The following is a 22,879-nucleotide window of genomic DNA, read 5'->3' as shown; positions in this document are numbered from 1 at the left end:
ATTTTGTTTCCCTCACATTCTCTCAAATTATAGCACAACAGTATATGGTATTTGAATGGTACCATCACTCGAGAACTTTCAGGTATTTAATTATAGGCGTGATTTGTGCTCAAGAAAGCCCAACCCATGGATAGTCGACTGGAGCAAGGAGTCTTTCATCCTCACGATTAATCCATATCTACGGGCTTAATCTTGCAGATTTAAATCCCTGTGGATATAGGGTAGAGGTTTAATCCTATCGGCCTCTTCATGGATGATCATCACATTCTGCCCTGATCAAGCGCCCACAAGTCAGTCCTACTGCGTCCATCTGTTGTGTTGTTTCTTGCCCAGACCTTTCGTCCAATGCTACTAGATTTTGTGCGATACTTTGGGCAAAGGCTTGGATCAGTTGGCCACTTTCACTTCAGACTTTTGGTCTTCAATTCTAGTTGTTTTATGCCCCAGAACCTCTTTATTTAATATTAATACTTCTTTCGTGGAATGCAGCAGCATTATGCATTACATGTACATTATACCAACAATGGACTCTCTTTCAAACTTTGTCTTCCTAGGCACAAGACACAAACATAGAATAAAAGAAAAAAACTCTATCTAAAATACTTCTTCCGTCCACGAAAAAGAGTCCATTTTTGTCATTTTGGGACGTCCGTAAAAATTAATCCATTTCTACTTTTGACACCTTTCTATCACGTGATGGGCTCTTATCTCCACTCACAATACATTTAATTATCATTATTAATACTATCTTTTTAGTGAGATTTTTACTCCACTCACAATAAACTCAATCATTTTTATTAAAATTTGTGTCATCCTCTTCTAGCACTATTTTTTTTTATAGACGAATGAAATACAAAATAGTTATGAAAATGAGCATAAATATAAACTCATCGATGTGATTATTCCCGTTTTTTTTCCTTCGAAGATAACACACCCTATAAGAGCATCCACAATGCTTGCACCCATAGTGGGTGCAATAGAATGGGTCCCACTTCTATTGCACCCACTCCGACAATGGTATTGCACCCACTTGGGTGCAATAGATTTTATTTTATTTTTGACTTAGTTTTATTCTAGTTTCCATTTTACAATAATTAAGAAATTAAAATTTCATTGAATTAAAATTCAAATCCTACATTGATAGAAATAAAAGAAATTAAAATTCAAATCCTACATTGCAATACAAGAAATTAAAATCCCAAATTACTTAAATTAAAACAAACATAAAATAAAAAATCCTAAAAATCTACGGGATGTTGTTTCGTTGCTTGATCTCCGCCACCTTGCACATGTGAAACGCCAATTCGTCGGGATTCATTTGAGAGGTGTCCCGGCTCATCAACATGCTATCGGCGAGGTCACGTTGAACTTGGGAGAACGTTTCCATTGCATTCACCATATTCGCCATGTACCCGAGAGCTTTTTGGTTATCCTCCGACGTCTCTTCGGCCGTTTTCTTGCCTTTCCGTTTGTCTCTCTTGGCCGCCTTTTGCCCTTGGGGTCGGGTGGAGATACTCGCGTCGCTAGAAGTCGTTGTGGGAAAACCGTCGGACCCCTTTGATCGTTTGTCCGAATGGACATCGGAGTGAACATCCTCGCCGAGACTTGCGAATTTCTTGGACTCGCGCAAGATCTTCCATGCATGCGGATACCGGAACGGAACACGGTACTCGGCTAGCCACATTGCCTCTGCTTGCTCCAGGATTTGACCATCACTCATGCCTGATTTCCATTGATCGTGGCATTTTTTGTGCATGGCCTCAAACCTCTTCGCATCCTTCGACACCCGCTGAAAGTGAGATTTGATTTGCGTGACGTCGCGTGAAATAGATCCTTGGGGCCTTTTAGCGTTGTATTCGGTGCAGAGGGAGCCCCAAAACTTCGCCCCTTTTTAGTCGACCCCAACCACAGAGTCGTGGGTGTGCTCGCAATACAAACGGCAAATTAGCACCGTTTCTGGCGGATAATAGTTGCTACGTTTGGCCGCCGGCATAGAAGCAATCTCCTCCACGTCGGGATCGGGGTCGGCAACAGCGGCAAAGCGGGGGTTCAAATTGGTGGCCGCCGCTTGAAAGGCATTGGATTCTTGCGTGAACGGCGAGAATCCTTGCCTGGAAGCATTTGATTCGCCGGGGGATGGATTTTGAGGGTGTTCACGCCAATAGTTGCTCCAATCGCCTTCCATTGCTATTTGTTGAAATAATGTAGAAGATGAGGAGAATGGATGAATGAGGAGAATGGATGAATGTTTGAGGATAAAGAAGAAAATGAGGTTGTATATGTATATATAGAGGGGCTATAGAAATAAAAAAAAAAAAAACGCCAACGGAAAAAAAAACGGTAAAAAACGGCTACAACATTCATTTTAAATTTTGTTTTTTAATTTTCCTTTTTTTTTTTGGTTCGAAAAGGGGCGCATATTTACACGCCCCCTCCTTCTCTCCCGTCTCCGCCGAGTGCGATGCATCGCCCCCCCCCCCCCCCCTTCACACTCGGGTGCAGCAACGGCGCTGGGTGCGATAGGCCGGGTTCGATCCGGCCATCGCACCCAGCGATGCCGATGCTCTAAGAAATACCTGAGGATGGCTGAGACTCACGGAGCAGTAAACATTGTTTCGGATTATATTGTGCCGTAGCATCATGACCACATATGTAGTTTTACCATCATAACCCACATGGAAACGACATCGTCACATGTCACGTCACTACACTGACAACGTTGAATTGTATGTGGACCAAATAAAAACAATAATTAAGTGCTTCGTCCTATAGTTAACACCTGAAGAAGTTATAAACGACTCCTAACATTTTACAGAAAAATTCTCTCACTTTTTCAAACCAGCCTCTTAAAAAAATATATCCTACACATCCAACATCATTTTTGTAAGATTGCATATTTAAATAACCTCAAATCACATATTTCGGAAGTTTAATCACAATCATAAATAAAGTTGAGAAAAGCCGCCCTTCAATATAAAAAGATTCCACCTGATTCAATAAACTGAAATACATAGTATTTCAGAAGATCTATTCTTGCAGTGGCGAATGCAATCACATTTTTGTCTTCACCAGAAGACTTTTGGCCTTTTTCGCATACTTTTTTTCTTTTTCTCCCTTCTTGATTATATATATATATATGTAGATCATGTGTACAGTCCAAAATTCTTTGACATATAGTTGTGGTTACTATAATTTATGAGCGTAGAGATGGACGAAAATCCCAAAGACGGTGGCAGGAGAGACAGCGCCGGGGAGGCGAAGTTCCGGGGCGTGCGGCGGCGGCCCTGGGGGAGATACGCGGCGGAGATTCGCGACTCCAACCGGCACGGCGCTCGGGTTTGGCTTGGGACGTTTGGCACCGCGGAAGAGGCGGCCCGAGCATATGATCGGGCCGCCTATACGATGAGAGGACACCTGGCTGTCCTCAATTTCCCTCAGGAGTACCCTGCATTCGCTTCTCAGTCGTCGTCGTCGTCGTCGTCATCCGCCGCCGCAGCGTCTTCGTCGACATCGAGAAATGAAGCGGAGCAGGGGAAACAAGTGTTCGAATTCGAGTACTTGGATGACAAGTTGCTGGAGGATCTACTTGAATTTGGAGAAAAAAACACCAGTAAATAATGACCAAGAATTGTGATATTATTATTGTTATTATTTCCTTTTGGGTTTTTCTTTTCCTGTGATTGGGGGAAATCTGAATGGGCAGAAAATAGTGATAAACATAGTTAATGAGGCACTTTGTAGTTAGTTGACTTGCTCGGCTAAATCATCAGAATAATCATAGTATTAGAGCATAGATGACCCCTTTTTCTATCAATATTAACTATACAAAGTTAATGTCATTTCTCCAATTTGTCTCTCGACACCTGTTGTTGTCTAATTCTTTAGCTTCATCACGTTTTTTCTTCTTTCTTTTTAACTCTTGTTTCTAAACGCGGCTCTCTCCGTCCACAAAGATGATGTGATTATAATTACTTTCGTTCATTCATAAGGATTGTGTGTACTTTTTTAGAAATTCTTCCTTATATTTTAAATCTCATTCATACTCAATATTTACAAAATATTCATCATTACTTTTACAATCTGATGGATCCAATACTAACCTTTGTGGGACCCTTCAACACTAAAATCACATCTTCCAACTATTTCATTAAAACTCGTGTCTTCTATAATATAATTCCTCAATTTAGTGCCTTCAACACTAAAATTACTTTGATGAATGAATTCAAGATATTAAATTTGAATTTCATATGGAGTGAAAATTTTAATTTGCAAAATTCAGACATTTACACGTTGAATTTAAAGGTATTCTACATAGAATTCAAACATTTGCATTGCGATTGCCCAAATGTTAAATATCAACCATTAGATTATGTGTATATCAATAGTGTAAATTTGTTCCTAGGGGTGTTTACTTTGCATGATTGATAAGATGTGTAATTAAATATTTTTATCCTCAATAGTAGGATTTCTCCAATTACACCATTTTAATGGGATAAGAATCAAGTAAAAGTAATTTAAATGATATAAATAATCAAGAGCTTTGGGATATCCCAAAGTTTCAATCCATTAAAGTAATTAAACAAAAGATTAGTCTTACTATATTTAACTATCAAAACTAATCCTCCAAACTAACGCCTCCTAATAATGGTTTACAACCTAGCAATTCCCATATATATATATATATATATATATATATATAGGGAGAGGTTCAAGAAAGAACTATAAATAAAAAAAGAACGGAGAACCATTTTCAGCCATTCGATCATCAAGATCTACGGTAGATGCATCATCTTGTTGGATGAATATAGAACCTGGGTTCGAATTCTGAAGGGAGCATTTTTTATTTTTTTAGTGCATTAATTTTAACAGCGAATGCATTAATTTTTACAGTGAATGCATTAGATTTGATGGTTCTCTCGTTCTCACAAATAATGTAGTTCTCTCTAGAACCACACCCTATATATATATATATATATATATATATATATATATATATATATATATATATATATATAGGGGGCCGCTCCAATGAGACCCCTAATTTTAATGAGATCTAGGGCACGATTTGGTGCGTTTATTTAGGCCTAGGAATCGGGTCGGGATCGGGTACCCTACCCGAAAAAATCGGGTACCCGACCCCGAATTACACATAAACCCTATACCAGACCCCGACCCCGAAAAAAAATCGAGTACCCTAATACCCGACTCGGGTATTCGGGTACCCTAAATTACCCGGTCAAAATTGAGTCATTAAAATAAAGGAAGAAGAAGAAGAAGAACTGTACCTGGGAGTGGGGACGGCTGGCGGCGCGTCTGCTGGGCGCTCGGAGGCGGCGCGACTGCTGGGACGATGGAGGCGGCGAGGCTGGGTCGACAACTCGCAACGGAACAGAAGGAGTTGGGAGGCGGGCGGAACAGAGGGAGTTGGGCACCTAGCGGCGACTCGCGAGAGGACTGCGCCGCTAGGTCGTGGTGGGTGGCTGGTGGGACGATGGAGGCCGGCGCCGGCACCGCTGGGTCGACGAGCGAACGGAATAGAGGGAGTTGAGAGGGACTGAGGGCTGGGAATGGGCGGCGAGACCAGAACAGCGAGGGAGAGAGCGTAGCTGCGTAGGGTTTGAATGTTTCAATATTTTTGAAATTAAAGAATTAAAATTTAATTAAATAATTTAATATATATTTAATAAAAAAACCGGGTATTTCGGGTATACCCGATAGGGTATCGGGTATACCCGATACCCGATTTTTCCCCACCCTAAATACCCGATCCCGAACCCGACCCCTAATTTTTCGGGTATAGGGTACCCGATACCCGATTTTTTCGGGTCGGGTAATCGGGTACCCTATACCCGAACCCTATCTTCCCACCCCTACGTTTATTTCATCAATCATATGGCTGATATTGTATCTGGAGGGTGATTTTTTTTCGTAGGGTTCGAATCCTGGAGGGAGCTGAATATTTTAAATTTTGTTATTCATCAGTATATACTGCCTTGTTCATCAGTATATATGTCTTATTAATTACCAATTTTTTAAATTTTGTTTTTCATCAGTATATACATCTCGTTCGTTAGATATACGTCTTGTTCATTAGTATTATATGTCTTATTCATTGTATTCATGTTACACGAAAAATAGGGGATCTCATTGGAGCGCGCCCATATATATATATATATAGGGTTAGGCTAAAATAAGAACTACATTTAGGATATAAATTAAGAACCATTATAAGCCAATGGATCTCTAAAGATAAACGGCCAGATTTGATCCAAATTTTATGCATCTAATTCACGGTAATTTCAATATTTGGATACAAAGGTAATTTCAATTTCTTAGTGGTTATCTTTTCCATAATTAAAGGGATTGTTTACATCAATAACAATTATAGAATTGATCTCATTATTTCTTTATCATTCTGAAATACTCAAACATGTAAACAAAAAAAAAAAAATATATATATATATATATATATATATAACTTCACACAACGTTAAAAATTTTAGTATACATAAATTACACATTAAACTTTTAAAATTCGGGATTTTGTCTATTCACATGCATATAATAATTATTCACATACTAATTCATCTTATTCATGCACATACAGTGAAATATTCGTATAACGAAGCATCATATTATTACCTACACACTGAATTATTCACGTATTATTGCATCATATTCACGCACTTGTTGAATGAGTTAGTACCGGATTTCATAATATATAATGAACAAGTCATTGTTTCGTTGCTAATACTTTGATGAAGTACACATACTTTTTTATTCATCCACAGTTATAAAGTGATTCATACATCGATACCTTTTTGTTCGTTCATTTGGTATGCACATGCTCATATTTTTGTGATTGGCACATTGATTTGTAGTGTTGAACAACCATATGAATTGACGTATGAATCGATATGAATAGGATGCATTGACACGTGAATAATTTAGTGTATGCGCATAAATAGGATGCATCAGTATGTGAATAATACAGTATATGCGCATGAATGGATTGCATTAGTATGTGAATAATTAATGTATGCACATGAATAGGATGCCATTAATAATTTTAAAAGTTTCATGTATAATTTTTGTAGCTCGATATGTATCTTTGTAGCTTAACATTAATAGAATGCATTACTTGAAGCTAGGCGACTGCTTCTTCATGTACCACCGAATTAACTTATGCTCAACATATTATTTGATAATATGAATACAATTGCATCCTATTAATTAATTCAATATAGAAAAAGCACCATTTACCATCTTGATTGCTCGATATGAATACGAAGTATTACTGTGTGAATCATTCTGAGTGCGAATGTGAATGTTATTATATTGTGACGTATAATGGTATCTAATTTTTTATTGCTAGAATATTTGAACAATTGCTTGACATTTAATGAATTTATAGATTGTGCATGAATTTTGGCAGTCATTGTCTTCTTCGCAGGAGCTACCGGAGATCCCAAACCAACTACAGGGATTACGAAATTTTCAGCGGGCCCTGCGTTAGATGTCTCCCTGTTCTTCCTCTTCAGTTTTCCACCTAATGCTAAGCCGGATTGTTGTAAATGTTCCGTGAACGTTGCCGGAAAATTGCAGCTATTCAAGCCTGCGCCGCCTTGAGTTGATTCAAAAAAAAGACGTCAAGCATTCAAAAAAAATTCAAAGGAATTCAAACTTGTAATTCGTAAATCATAGCAAATCTAATCTCACCCGAATGATTCGGTTTAATTCGTGCCATTGCTAAGTCGGAATATTGTAAAGGTTTCATTGACGTCGTCGGAAAATCGTAGCTATTCAAGCCTTCGCCGTCTCCAATTGATGCAAATGGGGAGTGAACCCTATTTTTTTTTAATGAAGTTCTGTCTAAAAAAGTCAATCGATTCATGTAGATAAAAGTGATTAGGTTGGATGCATTTAATTGATTTGATAATTCGAAATCAATAACAAATAAATTGAAGCGCAAAAATCGGTAGAATTTTGTTAGCAACATGGAAAGTCAAATATGAATACCCAATTTAGCCTTCGGATGGAATATGACATGAATTTTATAGTACAATAAAATGAATCAAAAAATATATTAGATATTTAATCTTAGCCGTTTAATATTAGAAGATCTAAGGTCATTATTAGTTCTTAAGTTATATGCTAAGGGGGGTTTGTGGAATAACTGCCCCCTATATAGGGGTGGGCTATAATAAAAACACTCTTAAGTGTATAAAATATAAACGTTTCTTAATGTAAGAATTTTATGTAAAACACGAATGAATTTATCCAACAGAGTTACGAATTGCGAAAAATAAATTTTTGTTACCTTTGGGATTCGAACTCAGGACCACGAATTCATCCAACAGGATTACGAATCAACCGTAGATCTTGATGATCTAAGGGCTGAAAATCATTTATATTTTATACACTTAAGAGTGTTTTTATTCTAGCTCTCCCCTATATATATATTATATATATATATATATATGGTCAGCTTCAATGGAGACCACTTCCCTATATAGAGAATAGAGACTAAATCAGAGCCATTGATCTCACCAAAATCAATTGATCAGATTAATCCGAATTTTTCAAGTTTAGGAAATCCCGTAAATTCTCCATTTTTCAATTCTGGGAACCAACAAACATTATTATGAACTTACGAACATACTAATGTTCGTCGATATATTCGTATAAAAAATAAATGAACATACTAATGTTCGTCGATATGTTCGTATAAAAATAAATGAATATACAAATAAACATACTTATGTTCGTAAGTTCATAGTAATGTTCGTTGGTTCACAAATTGGAAAATGAGAAATTTACGGGATTTCCTAAACTTAAAGAATTCAGATGAATCTGATTCATTGATTTTGGTGAGATCAATGGCTCTGATTAGGTCTTCATTTTCTATATAGGGGAGTGATCTCCATTGAACTCTTCCCTATATATGTATATGAGGAGAGGTTCAAGAAAAAACCATTAAATAAAAGAAGAACAGAGAACCATTTTCAGCCATTCGATAATCAAGATCTACGGTGGATGCATCATCTTTTTGGATGAATGCAGATCCTGGGTTCGAATTCTGAAGGGAACAATTTTTATTTTTATTTTTTTGAGTGCATTAATTTTAACAGCGAATGCAATAATTTTTACAATGAATATATTAGATTTGATGGTTCTCACGTTCTCACAAATAATATAGTTATCTCTAGAACCACACCATATATATATATATATATATATATATATATATAGGAGGTGAGTTAAAATAAAAGCACATCTTAAAATAAAAAATAGGAATCATTTTCAGTTCTTAGATCATCATGATCTACTGTTGATTTATCACCTTGTTGGATGAATTCATGGTCCCGAGTTCGAATCTTATAGGTAGCGAAAAATTTATTTTTCACAATTCAAACATTTACACAAAAAATTCATGGGTGTCCTACATAGAATTCATACATTTTAGTTAGATCTTAGTTTGTATTTTAAAAAGTGTTTATATCGTAACTCTCCCCTATAAATATAACTAAAATAAAAATTTATTTTAAAATATAAATTGAATGATTTTCAACTCTTAAATCAAGATCTACAATTAATTCATCGTTTTGTGATAAATTCAAGGTATTGAATTCGAATCTCATATAAAGTAAGTATTTTAATTATACGTATTTATAAGTTTTCTATGCCATAAACCCCTCTCAAAATGAATTAACATGAACTCATATATAATTCCAACTAATATTGTTTTTTTTACTAAGACTAAAATAGTTCTGCTTGCTACTTAGTTACAAACTTACAAGTTACAGCAATCAATCCGGCCCTTTCTTGCTTCAAATTTATTTAAATAATTTATACTAGTAAGTAAAGAAAAATATAAATAAAATAGCACATACACTTCCAAAAATCTTGTGACGAATCGATTCACGTCATTCCTGTTACATCATATTAATATTATAAAAAAGTACTATAGGAGTCTTATATATATTCAGCTGACCCATATATTGTTATGTCACACATGTTGAAATGTACCAGGACTTTTCAAGTCCTCACCCCTTTTGTCATATCTTCATATTATAATCTATAATAAGTTATTAAAAAGTTAACTATGAATCAACTACATGATTAGTGCTAACGAAGTAATGATGCAAATGCGTGACATCATTGGTGACTAATTAAGGACGTGTCATGTTCAACTAAGTTCATCCATGACCCATCCACCCCAAAGATTTGGTGCTACCTACGCATTCACTGACCAAGGAGATTGAGACGGTGTTAATTTACTAACGTTACAAGCTCTTAAAAATAATTTATAATTTTTTTATAAATATTTAATAAAATAAAGGGAGAAGTAGCAAATAGTCGTCTATCATACAATCCCTAACATGTTTATCCCTATCATACAATGCCCCTTGCTCTTAACGGACATTTAACAACGTTAAGTATTTTTCATTTTTTTAAAAATTTCTTACTAATATTTCTTACTAAAAGCATATAATTTTTTTTGAATTTAAATTTAAATGTTTGTAATTTTTTTTAAATAAAATCATTTTTGAATACACACACACTTTCACTAATACAAGGTTATCTTTGTCTATCGAATTATTTCTACTTCCATATATCGTGTATGCTTTTGGGTTTTTAATTAATACAAGATTATCTTTGTTATGTTATATTTTTATATACTATATATTAATTGGTACGATTTTTTTTGTTTATAATATATATGTATATTAAATCTCACCTAACTTTAATTGTTACAAGAACGCAGTGAAAGTGTGTGTGTGTATTCAAAAATAATTTTATTTAAAAAAATATTACAAACATTTAAATTTAAATTAAAAAAAATTATATGCTTATAGTAAGAAATATTAGTAAGAAAAAAAAAATACTTAACGGTGTTAAGTGTCCGTTAAGAACGGGGGCATTTTCCACTCTTTATGACATGTTGAGGGGTTAACAGCCCAAATCAAAAGATAGAGAGATAAACGTGTTAGGGGGTTGTATGATAGGGAACTATTTGCTACTTTTCCCTAAAATAGTTTATAGAAGGGACACTTACATATGACAACAGATTAATAAATCTTAATTAACAATAATCATACTAATCGATTGTGTAACTAATTAAGGTCGTCATTTGAATTTATTTGAGTTTATATTTTAATGTAGGGTTATTAGCATCTAAATACACAATTTTTAGGGGTAATTTGATTTTGCACATGAACTTTAAAAGAGGTAAAGAAATACGTGAACTTTAATGTTTTAGTAATCTTGCCACAAATTCAATTTTCACTCAAATTAAAGTTGACATGGCAAGTTGAAATGTCGAGGCTTCATCGGATGCTTTAAAAAATGACATCGTATAAGATATCTCTAAAAGATATTGTATAAGACATTTGTAAACCTGAAAATCGTAGGGTTTATGTTGAGTTCGAATGTCTACAAATTGAATTTATGGTAAAATTGCTACAACATCAAAGTTTATGTAATTTTTTTTACTCATTTCAATTGAGTACCTTTGTTTTTGCATGCACAAGAAAGACTCAGGTCACTTTGGGGTGATGGTTAGGCCGGAGCTCCACAAGTGTTCCTGTATTTCTCGTGTCGAGTTTCGCTCGAAGCGACATGGCATGGGTGATGGTTAGTCCGGAGTTCATGTCTATGTCGTTCCATTTTCGTCTTGGTCCTTTGATTTCTATGTTCTTTGTCCGTTTGAGACCTTTCAGATTATACGAGCACTCTTTTTTCATTTTAAGGGTATTTTTTACTGGTATTTTTTTAAAGAAATTCTAACGAGGTTCGGCCCTTAATCTGCTTTTTTGTGCTTTTAAGGGTGTTCTAGATTTTTCCTTTCTCTTTAATATAATCTCATTTTAATAAATTTATGTGCAAAACTAAACAATTCTCAAAGTTCGTGTATTTAGATGCTATTATGCTAATACCCCTTTAATGTATGATGATCATATGTCGATACAGTAATTGTCTAATATGGAGTATGTTGAAGTAGATTATCCGACTTGCTTCACCTCAAGTCAGGCTCATCAAATTTCGCAGAACTCTGCATTTATATCACATAACCTTTTCATTTAAAAATGTCAATTATTCAAAAAAAATTGTCGCTGATTCTAGAAAATTATCATTATTGGTTTGAACAATATACTTCATCCGTCCCAATTAAATTAATCAATTTTTTTCGACACAAAATTTTAATAATTAATATTATAAGTATGTTTCATTATAATAAAGTGAATACATGATTAGATGTTTTTTTGTTTATATTTATTTTATATAAGAAAATTAATTGATCAATTTAATTGGGACGGTACAAAAAATTGATTAAGTTAGTTAATATTGATTAGATTTTAAAAAGAATATAGTGATTAAGTTAGTAATAAAACGCATGTCTTATTAAATTACAACAGGGTAAAAACATACACCATCACTGAATGACAATACTTTGTGACGAATCGTTTGACGTCATTCCCAACACATCATGTTTATTGACCATTTTTTAAAAGCAAATATCTATAATATTATTCGTATACATGTATAATATATTAAGCTATGTCCTATATTATGTCACGCATGTCGAAATGAACCAAGACATTCCAAGTCCTCGTCTACCACATAATCACTTTGTCCATTTTCATAGTTTTTTCAGTATTAAATACTAATTGAAATCAACTTTTAGCTACTTTATTTGGAATAAATATACTACTACTTGATTGCATATAATTGACTAATCAGTTCCTAATGATGCAAATGCAATGGCATCATTGATGACTAACCAACGATGTGTTAAATTACCTAACTACAACCGATCCATTTGATATAGCTACCTTTCAAAAATTATTGTAGTACGAAGTACTTCAATTGTGTTAATTTGACGTATTTTCTATCCGAAAAACAATCTCTTCTTCCCATTTTTAAGAGATTACAGAAATTACGTGATTTGCTTGATTTATAACATGCGAAAATATGCAGTCTTATTTTTCTCTAAGAGTGCATTTACTTTGTGGAATTTCTCTAAGGGAATTGAATCCTTTTAACATATGAAAATATGCACCAAGAAAAATGATGGATAACAAAAATTTATGCTTTTAAATATTTTTTTTAATTAATATTTTAAACAAAAGAGAAATTCACCATTTTTCTTTCTTTATTTTCACTTCAAGGATGGATAATATTATTCCTCCATTTTTGGAGGAATAATATTATCCATTTTTGAAGTGAAAATAAGGAAGGAAAAATTCTTTTGTGTCAAATGTTGAAAAAAAAATGAGATATTTAAAGATATAAATTTTTGTTATCCATTATTTTTCATGGATAAATTTATCCATCAAAATAAACGCAGCCTAAAACAAAATAGATTAGAATTCAATTCTTTTTCGTTTGTTTTTTTGTGGAAACGGATTAGAATTCAATTCCTTGGCACAATCGTTGATAGGTGGTATTATGGATTTGAAGAAAAAATCGATAATTTAGATATTACGATATTATATACACCAAAAAATTACTGTACATGTTTTTACTAGAAAATTTAGGCATCTGTCACATAAACTTTAAATAAAAATGCTTCGATGAGAAGGTGTCATGCGTCATCAATATTGACATCACAATCTTTTGTTTTTCTTTGTTTTAACATAGGCTCAAAAAAAACATTGCTTACATGTCACGACATCATCATTTATCAGCCAATTGCAATTATAAGATCCTAAAATATTCTATCAAAACCCTTTTTTTCCCCTCCGACAGTCTCATATATATATATATATATATATATATATATATATATATATTAAAAAATAAATGACCACGACTTTATCACAGTGCAACTTATGAAGTGACATAAATGCCGATAACGTAATTAATGCTTGCTGATGACGTTTGACGAGGTTCTACAAATGACCAGAGCCTAACGTTTTATTCTGACGTTATGCAAATAACATTAATCCAATTACTTAATTTAATTCAGTTTAGAAGGATCACACAGATAATCACGCTCTTTCTCTCGAGTAATTTGTGACAGTAAATTAATAAATTTCTTATCTATATTAAGACTAAAAAAAAATCTAATTAATAACTCCAAACAACACACGATTAATAGTTTCCTATGATCCACACGAATAATAAATCTATTAGGATTCAAATTAAAATCATATCATACATTCTTGAATCGTTGAATAATTATCACTGCTATGTCTTAAACCAAACAACTAAACATACAAAATATTATTCAAGTCCACCACGTGAAAACAAGCACAAAGAATCATAAATCATAGACTGAAAGATAAATTGAGATTAATAAGTTAAAAACATAATTTTGAAGAACATACAAATTTATAGAATCACAAAAATAACCAGTCAAACATCAATAAATAAAGACAAGACAAAATTAAAGAAAACATAATTAAATTAAAAAATAATAAAAACACATACACGAATTCACGATAAACAACTTAACTTGAATATTCAATACTGCAGAAAATAATCCAAGCTCTAACACTTGAAAAACTAAGAGCGCAAATGAATCCAAAAAAATAATTCAAGCTATATATAAGCACATGGGAAAAATGCAATGCAAAATCATTGCGAAAACCCTAAAGAAAATTGAATTTTGATGGAATTAAGACGGAAATGATGACATTCTTCGTGGTCCGCTGTTTTTACTCACGCCAAACAGTAAAAATAACAACTGTTGTTTCGATCACCGTTTTGTCGTGCCTAACCTTCAAGACCTCTTTGTTTTTAGATATGATATCTTACAAAATAGGTCAGAGAATGCATGTACGAAAGAAGCCTTAATTCTATAAAGCAAGGCGAATCAGTGAGTATGGAGGCCCCTGGTTGGCTCCTTCAAAGAAGGTTTGATTCTGAAACCATGTTGAGGAATGGATGAATTAGAAAGGAGGAAGCAAATGGGCAACTCATTTTTTGATAGTAGCTGATTGATTTTGATTCCGGTCTGATGCGAGGTGATCAATTGTGGAATAGAAAGCGGTCTTGGCAAATCGATGTTCCTCGTGGTCCATCAGTTCACCCGAGAACGAGTTTAGGCGCATCTTCTTTTATCTCAACTACCGAGTGCCATAGGTTTTTTATTATTCTATTAACTAGGCATAGCAGTGTCTAGATTGGTCCTTTTGGGGACCACTTGAGGAGCCCTATATACAAGGCAAGGATATAGTCATAAACATTTGGATTTGGTTTAAAAGATGGCTAGGTCCTTATGTGATGTTTTTGCTCTTCTCTCGTGGCTCAATGTATTTCTCATCCGAGCGTTTTGGGGACCACTTGAGGAGCTCAATATTTTTCCATTCTCGACCCTTGAACGTGTTCTACCATGATGGTTACTCAAAAACACTTAAATTTGAACAAAATGCACGGAAGTATACCCTAACGTGTTTTTAGAGAATTTATTGAGAAAAAATTTTAGAAAGATATAATTTTTGAAAAGACAAACTTTAAAATTTGAAAAGAAAAGAAATATTTTGAAAATAAAAATTTCCAAAATTTTTGTTTCTCTAAAATTTTCTACCTTTAAAATTTCTCTCCTAAAATTTTTAGTTTCTAATAATTTTTTTCTCTTTATAATATCTTCTGTTCAAACTTTTAGTTCTTTAAAATTATTTTAGAGAGAGGAGAATATATAAAATAGTAATTTTGTATAAATGAGTAACGATTCAGTTCCTTATTCTTTATGCATGCGAAACATACGAATAGAATAAATTCATTAATTATTATGTTTCTCCATTTTATTTCTACTTTAATTCCATTCTTCCATCATTTCCATTCAATCATGATCTAAGAGTTCAAGTACGAAATGTAGCCATACACAATTTTCCGATCGAAGGACTTATTACGGGATGAAATGTATAATCAATTTTTTTTTTTCCGTCAATAGATCGAGGGTTCAAGTCACCAAAATCGGGAGTAGATCTTTAAAAAAAAGTTGATTTTTCGGTCGTTCGAACGCTGCTGGTTGAATTTGTGAAAACTAGTAATTAGAAATTTAGAATTGGCAACCAACTTTTTTTCAGGGAAAATGACGTTTTCGTTTAGTTTAGTTAGAGACGGACAGGCCTGAATAATTATACTTAACATATTCTGACCAACTCATAAATTCCAATTAGAGGTTTAGTTAAAATTCATTGATTACGATTTTGGGTCACTTTCGACTCAGTGCCCTAGTAAAGTTGAGAATCTTCAATCTTGCTCTTGCTCTTGCTCCGTTCTCCGTCTCTCACAGCTCTCCAAAAGATGTAAAAATATGATAAAATGTGATAAAAGGTGTTAGGTCCGGAGGGTCTCGAATAGGTGTATGGGGGGGGGGGGAATACACCTATGGGCTATTTTTCGAGTTAAAACGAAACTTTAAATACAAACTGACTCAACCTGTTTACTGAAAAGAGTTTTGTCAAAACAGGGTTGACGACTGATACTGAATACTCTTCAGTAAGGAGTTATCAGTTAAGTCACAGACTTTAACTGATACACGTAAGACTTCAGTCGAGTTTGATAAATAGAGATATGAATCTTACTGACTATCAGAAGATAGATCAGTTAGACTGATAACACACGTATCAGAAAACTTTTGTTTCGAAATAGCCTGTGTAATTAAACACGTTGTCAGTCGTTAAGTTTCTCTTTGCAATTAATCAGTTTTCAGTTAAGAAGGTAAGAGCACAAGTAAGCATGGAAGTACTGAAAGCTGTAAATAACACAGAGATTTTTACGTGGTTCGGAAAACACTTTCTACATCCACGGTCGGTTGATCAGACCAACAACTTCACTGCGCAAGTGCTTACGGGTGCACTGCAAACTGATGCTAGTGCTTACGGGTGCACAACAAACCTGAACATGTGCTTGCGGGTGCACACAAACCGAGACGACTAAAGATCCTATCTTCAGTACCAACGCACCTGGTTGGATTTCTCACTCCTAGCGCACACTGGGCACTAAGACCTCACGAAGACAAAACACTGGTCTGAACTCATTTTCGACATAAACATTCAATTCGGTTGGTTGAAGAGAGGTTTGAAAACTTGCCAACTAAACCACAAAGAACAAGTTCTTTGCAGTCAGTTTTATCTAGGCTTTGGATATACAATATTTGCCTAAGGTCTAAGAGAATGTATGTAATCAGCAGTGACTGATTTTTGGCTTTGTGATTCTCTTTTTCGATTCAAACTTTGGGGAGGCTTGGTTTAGCTGAGTAACAAATTTGGCAGTGTTTCAACTTATGTTGTTGAATCGGTGAAGATTGAAGTGATTCTCGAGCGCTATTTATTGGAGACGTCTTGAATAGATCCGTTGGCTGAGATGGTTTTCAAGATTTCTTCCGTTAGAGAGTAATTTGAACTTGGGCTGAGGCTTCAATCTTCGAGGTTCCTTGTTTGGTGAGAACGGCTACTTTGAAGAGCAGGAGATGCGACATCTCTGAAAAGGTAATCACCAAAAGGAAAAGCCTCTGCAGAGAAAGGACGATCCTGAGATCTCTGCATTTAATGCGGCTGTACTTCTGGAGTGTGTGGCTTCCTTTGAACGTTGGAGGTTCAGTCCAAGGAAGAATGTTTAACTGATACTTGACTTTAGTATCAGTCCGCTGAATCCATGTGGCACGCATTAAGTAATCAGTCGAAGGATCAGTTTCGACTTTGCCTTACTCATTACTTCAGTCGGCATCTTCAGTCTTCAGTTTTCAGAACAATAACTAAACTAGAGAAAGAACTCTAACACATGAGTTCGAAAAGTTCTACTCTATTACAATTGAAACCTATTGATTTTGGTATCATCAAAACTAGAATTATGATGTTTCATTAAGTTCCCAACAAAAGGTGTGGAGAATGAGTTCTTGGGGAGTATTTATATGCCCTAGGTTAAGTTGGACTCAAAATACCCCAAAATCGCGTATACTGATAAAAATCTAAAAATTGGACGGAAATACGGCGACTTGCGCGGCCGTTGTCAACATCTTTCCTAACTTAACTCCAAGGGATATAGAAGGAATTATATAAAATCATCAATAACCATGTGATGTTGACGACGACTGTACTTTGGATTTTAAGCGAAGTTGTTGTTTCAGCCAACCTACAAATATATTTATAATCTTGTTTAAGACAGGCGTAGTGCCTAGTGGAAGCAATGGTCGATCCCTCAGGGAGTTGGTGCAGCTTGTTTCTTGTCACGAACAAAAATAAGAAAATGGTGGGATGGACTATCGTCCTGATCATGAGACACCTCTCGAGACTAAACTCAACTTGACTCGAAATAATTAAAATAAATTGAAAACACTAAACAGAAATATCAGTAATAAAAGGCAACCTGGTCAAGACGTCGAATCTGTGGATAATCTCTTACACTCGTTCTTTGGTCAAGATGTTCATTACAATATTGTATGTACCGGTTATAACTTACCAATGGTCTGTGCCCCCATTCTCACTTGTCACATGCATTTCCATTGTCTAAGAAAATCTATCATTAAGTGTGTTTAAGGTAAGAGACACCCTATACCATTAAACCATCTCGACCTAACCATGGAATAGGACACCTCAGAGCATGCAATTAATCCGAGAAGCATTTAACCCTAGATAGACCCGATATTGAACTTAGACAAACCGTAGTCTACTTCAACCTCCCGTGCCCGCAAATACTCTCAAAACACACAGTGATCGTACACACTCTATAATCTTGATTTATTGGTGATCTAAGTCTACTCAATTAATTAATGGCCTGTTAACTAATCAATTCGATTTAGACACTTAGTTATAATGCCCAACACTTCGGGAATACAACATGCAATTACTTAAGCACACAATTAGACCTCATGAGTTCATAATTTCATATCCACATTATCTATGCCCTGCCCAGATCGATAAACTTAGCTAGACATAAAGTAAATTGCGAAAAAAAAAGATAAATAAGACATGGAAATAAAGTAAAGTAAACTTACTAATACGGAAAAAATAAGCAGAATGCTACACTGCCAACATAAAGCATAAACTAAACGTCTTGCCCAAACGAGACTTTAACTACTAAAATGCAGAAAAGTAAAATACTATTTTTGGTACTCGTCCTACTCCTCTAGTTCACGCACACTCAAAATGAACTGAGAACGTGAATTTATAAGAATTCGGGTGTGGGCGGAAGGCCAACACGCAGCTAGGGCTTCAGAAGAGTCCAACTTCAGTTGGAATGTCCAGGTTGACCTAGACAGAGCCTTCAAGCTTGAGGACTCTTCCTTGAATATCTCCGCCCTTGATCCGTGCATATCCTGAAGCTTTGTGCATATCCACTCCGCGCATGGGAAAAGGAATATTTTCACGCCTTATATTCGTGCACTGAATTTGCCACATCAGCGTCGCGCCCAAGACGCTTGGTCATGATGGATCCTGCCCTGTTCACCTTTCATGCCTGCATTCTGCCTCATCTCGTGCCCCCGATACCTCTCGTGGTGGATGCTGCTTTTCAAACGTAAGTCAGGCCAACCTCTTGGTCAACGGCAGATAGCTTTGAATGCAACACTCTCCAAATGCCCAGGAATTGATAGAACTCATCCTCTGAGCGGTACTACCTACTTGATCAACATCGTGCCCAGCAGGTAAACATATGTGACTCTCGATCTTTGGATTGCATCCAATCTACAGGCTTCGTTAGACTTGGTCGTTGAGGTCTCTTCCTATCTTGCCCATAATAGCTCCACGAGGCCCTGTCCATACAAGTGTTCTCCTAGATACAAAAACACATTCAAAGGACTTGATCTAGACCTAGGCACAACAAAGAAAAAGAGCACAAAACTTGGGCTCATCAGATGCCCTGACTTTTCCCTATAGTAAGAAATTAGGAGAATATTAAATTTTAAGATATTAAGTTGATACACGCCCGGAGAATGATTTAAAAGAATATTTATTTTAGAGAAGTTTAAATTAGTAATTAAATTTAAAATAAAAAATTAAATTAAATTAGATTAAAAATAAATAACCATTATAACAATTATAATGTCATTTAAATTACAAAAAGTACCTTTCAAATTTTCATTCAAGTTCATACTACAAAACAACTTCAAAAAATTAAGATGAACAAAACTTTATTTGCAAAGTGAGTTAGCTCTCAATATTAAATTTAGAAAATGAATCTTTAGGATCCAAGCATGACATGCATAAATTAGTTATGTGTTCAATTTATCAAAACATCAATTCAGCTCTAAAACTTGCATATCAATCATAATATAAAATAGTTCAACTCAATAACTGTAGAGATAAAAATCATATTTTTATTTTTTATAATATATATTTATAAAATTACGACAATACTCATCTTTTTGAAAATTTGAGTGGGGTCCAGTGACCCTCCTGCCCATCTCTAGCTCTGCCCACACACACACACACACACACACACACACACACATAACATATGAGATTTTGATTTCTGGCTTATAAAAGATCAGTACTTGTTCATAGGACATCTAAACAAGAAGGAGGATATGTAATTCGTCCTCCACTTTTGGATGAAACTATTATACTAGAAGATGCGCACCGTGTCCTTCATCAGGTCTCATGATGAGAATGCATGGACCTCAATTATTTCTGGCTGATCCAATGAATATTTGTGGATTATAGAAGTTCAGTCAATATTATTTGTTGGGAATGCTTATTGGTAATGAACATCGACGCTGCTATAAAACCTTCTAGAGCTCCATTATTTGATTTCTCGGGAGAGTATGTAACTTCTTTATGGATGGTGGAGTTACATTTGCCATTGGGTAACTTAAGGGCGCATAAAACTCGGATGGTGAAATTTGTGGTATTGGATCTTTCCAAACCTTCTTATAATATCATTTTGGGAAGACCAACACTGGATGCATTCAGGGCTGTGGTATCAATGCACTACTCGAAGATATAAATATTTTAACTAGGCGAGTGGGGTGACAAACATGGTTTTCGTACCTCAATTCCACATGATTTGTTGTCATTTTCCTTCATATTTTGCTTGTCAATGCGTGTTTGTACCTTAATGTTGAGTTTTATGAAAATTTGATGTCTTGGTGTAGTTTTGGAGTAATTTCAGGAAAAATCAAGGATTAATTGGGGGATTTTGAAGACATGAGATTTAAGTACGTCTCGAGAGGAATCCGTGAGCGCAAACGGCGATCAAATCCGAGTCCGGACGAGGGAGAAACGGAGCAAAACAAGCAGACTGCGCACAGAGCCCAGTACCCCGCGGTCAGGGCCGCGGTCACGGGCCCGACCGCGGGCCTCTGATCCAAAATCGTCCAGAACGCCAGACGGCACCCGCGGTCCGGGTCGCGGCCGCGGGCCCGACCGCGGGCCTCTCCAAAAGCTCCCCCATGGTCCTACGCCGCGGTCACGGTCGTGACCGCGGGTGAAGCACGGAATTGATGTTTTTGGTGGGGCCCAGACGCGTTTTCAGCCCCCAAATACTCATTTCCCCCCCTCTTTTCATACCATTCACCATTCACATCCATCATCTTCCCCAACACTCCAATTCCAAACCCTAGCCTCCATTTCTACCATTTTCTCTCTTCCACACATTAGAACAACACCAAAATCAAAGAAAGAAGGGGAAGACTTGGAAATGAGCTCATCCAGACTACATGATTGAAGATCAAGATTATAGGATTTGTCTATGAATCTCTATCTCTCTATATCTTTATTTATGTTTTCTTATGACTTGGGATTTGTTTTTATTATGAATATGCTTGGCTAAAATCCCTTATCTTAGGGATTAGATTAGATGGATTTGTAATAGATTGATTTCTTTATTTAATATATATCTTGATTGTGCTTATTGTTATCTTTTCAAGCCTAGATTTATCTCTTGTATGATTGGTTGGCCACCTTTTGTGCATTTCTAATTTGTGATTTGAATCGGGAGAGGATAATTACAATAGATTAGGAGCTTGAAACATATCATCTCAATAAACCGGGAGGTTGAGAGTTGGGTGAGGGCTTGTCGATCTTTTGTGCTCTTGGGAGTTATAGGTTAGAAATTGACCGGGGACGACAATTATGACCCGTAATCTACTGTTTTAGTCGTCCGGGAGGGGGCTAGAACTAGTGGGGAGATTGCCCTAGATAAATAGGCCATATCAAGATTAATATTGCTTTAGATTGAAATTCATTACGATCCATCGAAATCTAGTCCCTAGGATAACTTTCCTTCGAGTCATTCCCCAATTTGTTAACTAAGTTTATTTTGTTGTTATTTTATTTACTTGCTTTATTTAGCTTTGTTTTAGTTCTCAATATCTCTTCATCTTTGGTTTGTCTAAATAGATTGAAAACAACTTATTAATAATATTTAGAAGTTTAAATTCACTAATCCTTGTGGAATACGACCTTGCTTCCCTATATTGCAACTACACCGTGCACTTGCGGCGTAGCGAAAATAATAGCGAACACGGGGGCAAAGAGATCTAATGGCATATTTGACGGGCTCAAGAAAAAGAAGAGCAAAACGGGTGCCACATCGGGTGAACGCGCCGAACTTGAAAAGGTTACATAGTCGAGACACAACCCACAGAAATATCTGATGGTAACTACAAATGACCATTGTATGTTGGTGGAATTATTTCCAGACAATGTAGGATTCACTACAAAGATAAGCATAAATATGGAACCTATCGTGGAAACAACAGTGATAGGATGCTTGTGGCGCAATGCTGATGTTTTTGCCTTTTACATTGCGAACCTGAAGGGAATTAACCTGGGATTTAGCAGAGCATAGATTAAATGTGGATCTAAATGTCAAGCTGGTTAAACAAAAAACAAGACAAATCGATGCTGAGAAAGACATAAGAGAACAAGTGAGAGGGCTAATGGATACAAGACATATTGTGACACCCAAATCCAATTAAATTTGA

At 35.4% G+C, this 22,879-nt stretch overlaps 1 protein-coding gene across 1 annotated transcript; it reads left to right on the top strand.

Annotated features, from left to right (window-relative positions):
* The first annotated feature begins 2,801 nt into the window (after positions 1–2,801).
* Positions 2,802–3,860, top strand: LOC131014182 (ethylene-responsive transcription factor ERF096-like). Its single transcript, XM_057942076.1, has one exon. The coding sequence runs from the start codon at positions 3,196–3,198 to the stop codon at positions 3,616–3,618; it is 423 nt and encodes a 140-aa protein (XP_057798059.1). The 5' UTR covers positions 2,802–3,195; the 3' UTR covers positions 3,619–3,860.
* Positions 3,861–22,879: the final 19,019 nt, after the last annotated feature.

Source organism: Salvia miltiorrhiza, chromosome 3, assembly GCF_028751815.1.
Source record: "Salvia miltiorrhiza cultivar Shanhuang (shh) chromosome 3, IMPLAD_Smil_shh, whole genome shotgun sequence".
In the NCBI taxonomy this organism is placed as follows: domain Eukaryota; kingdom Viridiplantae; phylum Streptophyta; class Magnoliopsida; order Lamiales; family Lamiaceae; genus Salvia; species Salvia miltiorrhiza.
This window is presented reverse-complemented; position numbering and strand designations above follow the sequence as displayed.